Genomic DNA, 5418 nt, shown 5'->3' with positions numbered 1-5418 from the left:
AGCGAGGGGAATAATGCGCAAAATATTTTTTAGAAGGACCACGACTGCATTATAGTCTCAACTATTAAAATAAACAATTTTAAGTGTTTTTACATGTAGGTATTTTATAATAAATTTACAGTTAACATTTTTGGCTTACTAGTCTTACTACTACATGTTATGTTCTAGTACATGCAAAATACACTATTTTTCTAATAAAGTTTCTACTAGTTTACTATACTCGTATTTTATTTTGTGATACAAATTTCAGAGTTGTTAAGGTTTCAATTTTTTTTATTTAATATGTATAAGGCATTAAAAGTAACATATAATACATATTTATATATCTAACTAGCATAAATTTCAATATCAAACTCTAGGCCGTGGTTGGCTTTTGAATGCATCTCTATTGTGACGTGGTCAAATCCAATTCCACCATCTGTTATCGCACATGTTGATCCGTTTGATTCGTCTTTCTGGTTAAGAACCTTCAAGCAGTATATTCTAGCATTGCCACTCCAAGACGACTACAAATAATAATACATATCTTAATGAAAAAAATACTTTTATTTTTGAAATCTAAAAACATACATTTTTTACCTATAGGCGCCTTATTAATACAGTGCTGGACAAAAGGAGATATGTGCAGATAAAATATACGATAAAAGAAAGTTGCAATAAAGAAAATGGTTTATAAAACACAGTTGAACATCATAAAAATTCTATTTTCGTTCAGCATTCAATTTGAAAAGGTGCCTACAAGATAAATTTATTTCTAAAGGTAATGATTATGGCAATCAGTTAAATTTTAAAATTTTCAAGGTTACGCGTTTTCCCGGAGTGACTGTATAAATAAATTGGAATAAACTAAATATATTTTATTAAATTATTGAATATTGTTTATAAACAAAAAAAATTTTTGTGAAATTTACCAACGATTCAACGAATTTTAATTTTCCTCGCCGTGTTATGATTTTTTCTTTATCTTTTTTTTATATAATATGTACATTATATTATATTCCGGGAGTTATACGTGCAAATCCGAAATCCGGGACCATACAGCTAATTCCCGGTACAATCACAGAAAATCCCGGTCATACCCATGTGGCTAGATGTTCTTTTAATATGTCGTCAAGATCTGCACTAAAATTTATGAGTCCACGAAACACATCACAGTTGTCCGAATTTTCTGTCTCGTATCCGCGAAGTACTAATTCGAAAGCTTGGCAAAATTTTATGCAATCTCAATGATTTTAGATAATACATAACGATTTTTCGTTACCTGTTCTTTGTGTTTCCGTATATTATCCCAACATGCAGAATCTAACTGACTTCTTATGTTTATTTTACCTAATCCATGCTTTATCACCACCGAAAAGTAAGCACGGAAAACAAAACAGTGTATTTTTTAAATCACACCAGCACACGCACTCTGCTTTTGTGTATACATTATTGTTAAATTGTCTTTTATAACTTTTACTTCGGCTTGTTCTCCTAACTTCAATATTTAATTGTGGTGTTGGCCCACCTAATTCTTTTATTTTTAGTTTATCCTCATAATGCAGAGAACCAAATAAAGTTTTTTTTTTAAACGAAACGCTATTCATTTTAATAACTATAATATCCGTAGACGCCTAAACGAAAATATTCACACGTGTCGCTCGCAGAAATAAACCACCACATACCACGTACGAAATATTACTGCATTTACAGCAGCAGTGGCTGTCGTTGTTGCAGCCACGAAAGCCCATATAAAAGTGTACTGGGTCACGTGCCTGATTAGCCAATAAAAACAAGGGACGCATCTAATTGTTCGCTGTGCACACATTTTGTATATGAGGTTGCATATATTAAGGAGCGTAGCTCGCGTCGTAATAAATAATAATATAAGCTCCTATATTTATTTTAGCGCGAGTACATTTGGATTCTTTAAATATTTTGTTGATATTTAATATGATTAAATACATAAAATTTTATAACTGATGGCAATGGTGCAATGCAGAGTAAAATTATTTATAAAAAGTTTAATGTTTTTACAGGTTTCAAAAATTCATTGTTTTGCAGTCTTTTTAATTTCAAAGGTCCCAATCCAAGTATCGAAAAAGTTATCCACTGGGTTTAAGCACAAATTGGAAATAAACAACTTCTCTTTTAGGCGATCCTCGAAATTTTGAGAAATACTGCAATTTCTAGCAGTTCTTAGAAAATATTGTTAAAGATTATAATCTTTGACAAATATAGAAGATCACGTGATATTTCTCGCGCACGTCTTTAGCATCATTTTTTAAGTAACAAAGATTAGCAGACTGTAAAATTTTTCAACTATCGCTAAATAACAATTATGATGTAATCATAAGTGTATGTCTCTACTTAAGTGACTTGAAATAAAGTAATTACCTATTTTATTTACAAACATTTGAAACGTCATAATTATTTACAACCTTTATGAAATTATTAACTATATCTGATGTTGAAAATTTTCAATATTTCAAAAGATTGGGATCACTTTTGGATTTTTCAAAAAGTTTAGACTGTATCTACACTCGCCCGCAAAAAAAATAGGCCACGCTAAAGTATTTCATAAATATATTAATGTAACTTAGAATCGATATTTGCTTGCAGAACCATTCATTATCGATTCAGGTTGCAACGATTAACTAAAAAAAATAATTTAAGACAAAATTCAATTTAATTAAAACAATAACAGAAACGGAACAAAAATTCACTTTTTTCTTATGTCTAACAAATTATGTTTGGTGTTTTTAATGAACCTCCTGGTTATTGTTAATAGCGTGTATGTCCTTCATGGGCCTGAATTGCATCATTCAACCGTCGTGACATTGAGTCAACCAACTTTCTTAAGCGTAATTGGGGAATTGCTTCATATTCTCCCTAAAGGGCCAGTCTTAGCTCTAGAAGAGTCTGTGGCATGACTGGTCGACGACGAATACCCCTCTGAAGTTCATCCCAAAGATGTTCAATTGAGTTAAGGTCCGGGCTGCATGCGGGCCAATCAAGGCTACGAATACTGACCTCGTTTATATTCAGTAACGATTCGTGCAGTATGTGGTCTGGCGTTGTAGTGCATTAAAGCAAAGCATTCTCCAATAAAATAAGAGAATGGAACGACAGCTTCTTGAAGAATATCTTTTACATAACTGTGAGCGTTCAAAGCTCCATTATCCACAAATATAAGGTCGGTATGTGCTTCCGTAGAAATGCCCGCCCACACCATAACAGAACCTTTAAAAGATACTCGTTCAGAGATGGTGCAGTCTGAAAATCGTTCATTTTGCCTTCTCCACGCCCTTTCCCGACCATCAGGTGATCGCAGACAAAAACGAGACTCGTCAGTAAAAAGAACTTCACTCCATTGCCGAGGAATCCAATTTACATGTAATCACGCAAACTGAAGACGTGCCCTTCGATGCCTAAGTAGCAATTGTGGTCCTGTGGCCAGCCTCCTTAAAAATAAATCATTTTCTACAAGCCTCCTCCTAATCGTCCTCTCACTTATTTGAACCCCTCGCACTGTTAGAAGGCGATGCTGAAGTTGAACTGATGTTGATCCCCGATACCTCAGTATGTTGAGCACAACGAAACGATCATCAAGCGCCGTTGTTACTCTTTTTCTTCCGGATTATGGTCGTCTCGTGACTCTGCCAGTCTTCAGATACCGATTCCACGCATCCTGAAGTACGAGATATAGGCGAGCGGTTCACTCCTAAAAAGATGCTTCTAAATGAAGGTAACCGACTAAATTTTTAAAACAAAAACCTACAGCATGAAACTTTTTTTATTTTATAAAGTGTACTTTTCTGATAATTTACATATTTTTTTATATTTTTCGGCGTGGTCAGTCAATTGTTAAAAACAAAAAAGTTGTAAAAGAAAATACTCGCCGAACGGCGAAAACCGTTTTATGCAAAATGGACCAAAATAAACACATTTTGTTCGTTGACAAAAATTCGAAAAATGCTTCGTTTCCAAGATATTTACAATTTAATGTGAAAAAAATGACGAAATCGACCAAGTTGCGGAATTTTGTTCTCAAAAACTACTGAACATAGTTTAATTCTAGAAAAAGCATAATAGTCGGCAGGTCTTCTACTTTAAGATATATTTTTTTGGTATAGGTCAATTATTTTATTGAAGGTCTAAAGCGAGTAAAACAAACAGTCTACAAATAGTGAAATTGTAACTCTAGATCCATTGACATATGGATGGAAAATCGAAAATGATTGTTTGGATTTTAATTATTTCGAAGGAGAAAGTGCGTTAGATATGCTTCAAAAATATTTTTGTTCATGTAGTGGAAAATGTTCTACAGAAATTGTAACTGTTTGTCATCGAACCTGGAATGTTGTGTATTATGTACGCGCTCAGAAGAATGTCAGAATGTTCCATCCGAAATTGATGATGAAACGCTTATTTCAACTTCAGAACTTGTTCGAAAATAACGAAAAACTTATTATTTAAAAATTAAATAAAAAAGGAATTAATATACTTTTATTGCTCTTAATATTTTTGTAAAATAAAAATAAAATACCTAATTATCCTATACAATAAATTATCCAATAACTTTTTTCATTTTTTTGAGACCCCTAGGTCAATTATTATTATTAGGTTAATTTTACGATTTAAAAAGCTTATTTAGTTTAGTTTTGGTATAACTTTTAAGAGTCCGTTCTTTGTACACTGCTAAGGTATCGCTGCGGGGTCGGGTGCACGGGCGTTACAGCTGGAGGCGGAGACTATCGCTCTCCCACTACGATGATTTTACAGTGGACGTATTTAGATTGATTTAAACGTAGCCACTAACGTTGGCTCAATTTTTACTTCAATAATTGTGTCAATTTAGAATTAATACAATTATTGTACCGCAATTGTACAAACAAATTTCATCGCAATACAAAATTGAATAACCGACATCCCGTGGACGTCAATTTAACGCTCCTTCTCTTTTTTGGTTTTATGAGAAAAAGTTATTCTTGATGAAGAGTTCTGCATGGCCTAAAATCCAAAATGAAATAATCAGATTTCAATTTTTTGCAGTCGTATACGAGGTTTGTCGAAAAATGTAAATTTTGCTCAAGAGTAAAGTACCTTTATTTTTTAAAATATCGACAATCGTTATTTAAAGTTGATCCAAATAGAAAACTACGGTCAGGTATCCAATATTATCCATTTACCATTAAAAAACAGATTTTGTTATTTTTACAAACTCTTCTCCGTATTAGCATTGATAATTTACGTCTAGAGATAGACATTAAATCTAACAGGTAAGGTAGTCGGATTTTTGTAATTTTTGATATTTATGGTATGTGTAGTTTGGACCTTGAATAACAATTTTTCGAAGTAGTTCTACGCTACGTTCATAATTTACCGAGATAATCGATTTTGAAGTTTTACCTGACAGCTAAATCCACTAGATGTGAC

General features: G+C 32.7%; 1 protein-coding gene across 1 annotated transcript in view; it reads right to left on the bottom strand.

Annotated features, from left to right (window-relative positions):
- Nucleotides 1-255: 255 nt before the first annotated feature.
- The window catches only part of LOC108905877, a 10049-nt gene continuing 4886 nt past the window's right edge, over nucleotides 256-5418 (bottom strand). Inside the window, exon 2 of the mRNA XM_018708937.1 lies at nucleotides 256-506. Within this exon, the coding sequence (XP_018564453.1) occupies nucleotides 327-506 (180 nt within the window). The 3' untranslated portion in view covers nucleotides 256-326. The remainder of the gene's footprint in view (nucleotides 507-5418) is intronic.

This window comes from Anoplophora glabripennis, unplaced genomic scaffold (genome assembly GCF_000390285.2).
Source record: "Anoplophora glabripennis isolate ALB-LARVAE unplaced genomic scaffold, Agla_2.0 scaffold228, whole genome shotgun sequence".
NCBI lineage: Eukaryota > Metazoa > Arthropoda > Insecta > Coleoptera > Cerambycidae > Anoplophora > Anoplophora glabripennis.
The sequence above is the reverse complement of the archived record's forward strand: the minus strand, read 5'-3'. Positions and strand labels throughout refer to the sequence as shown.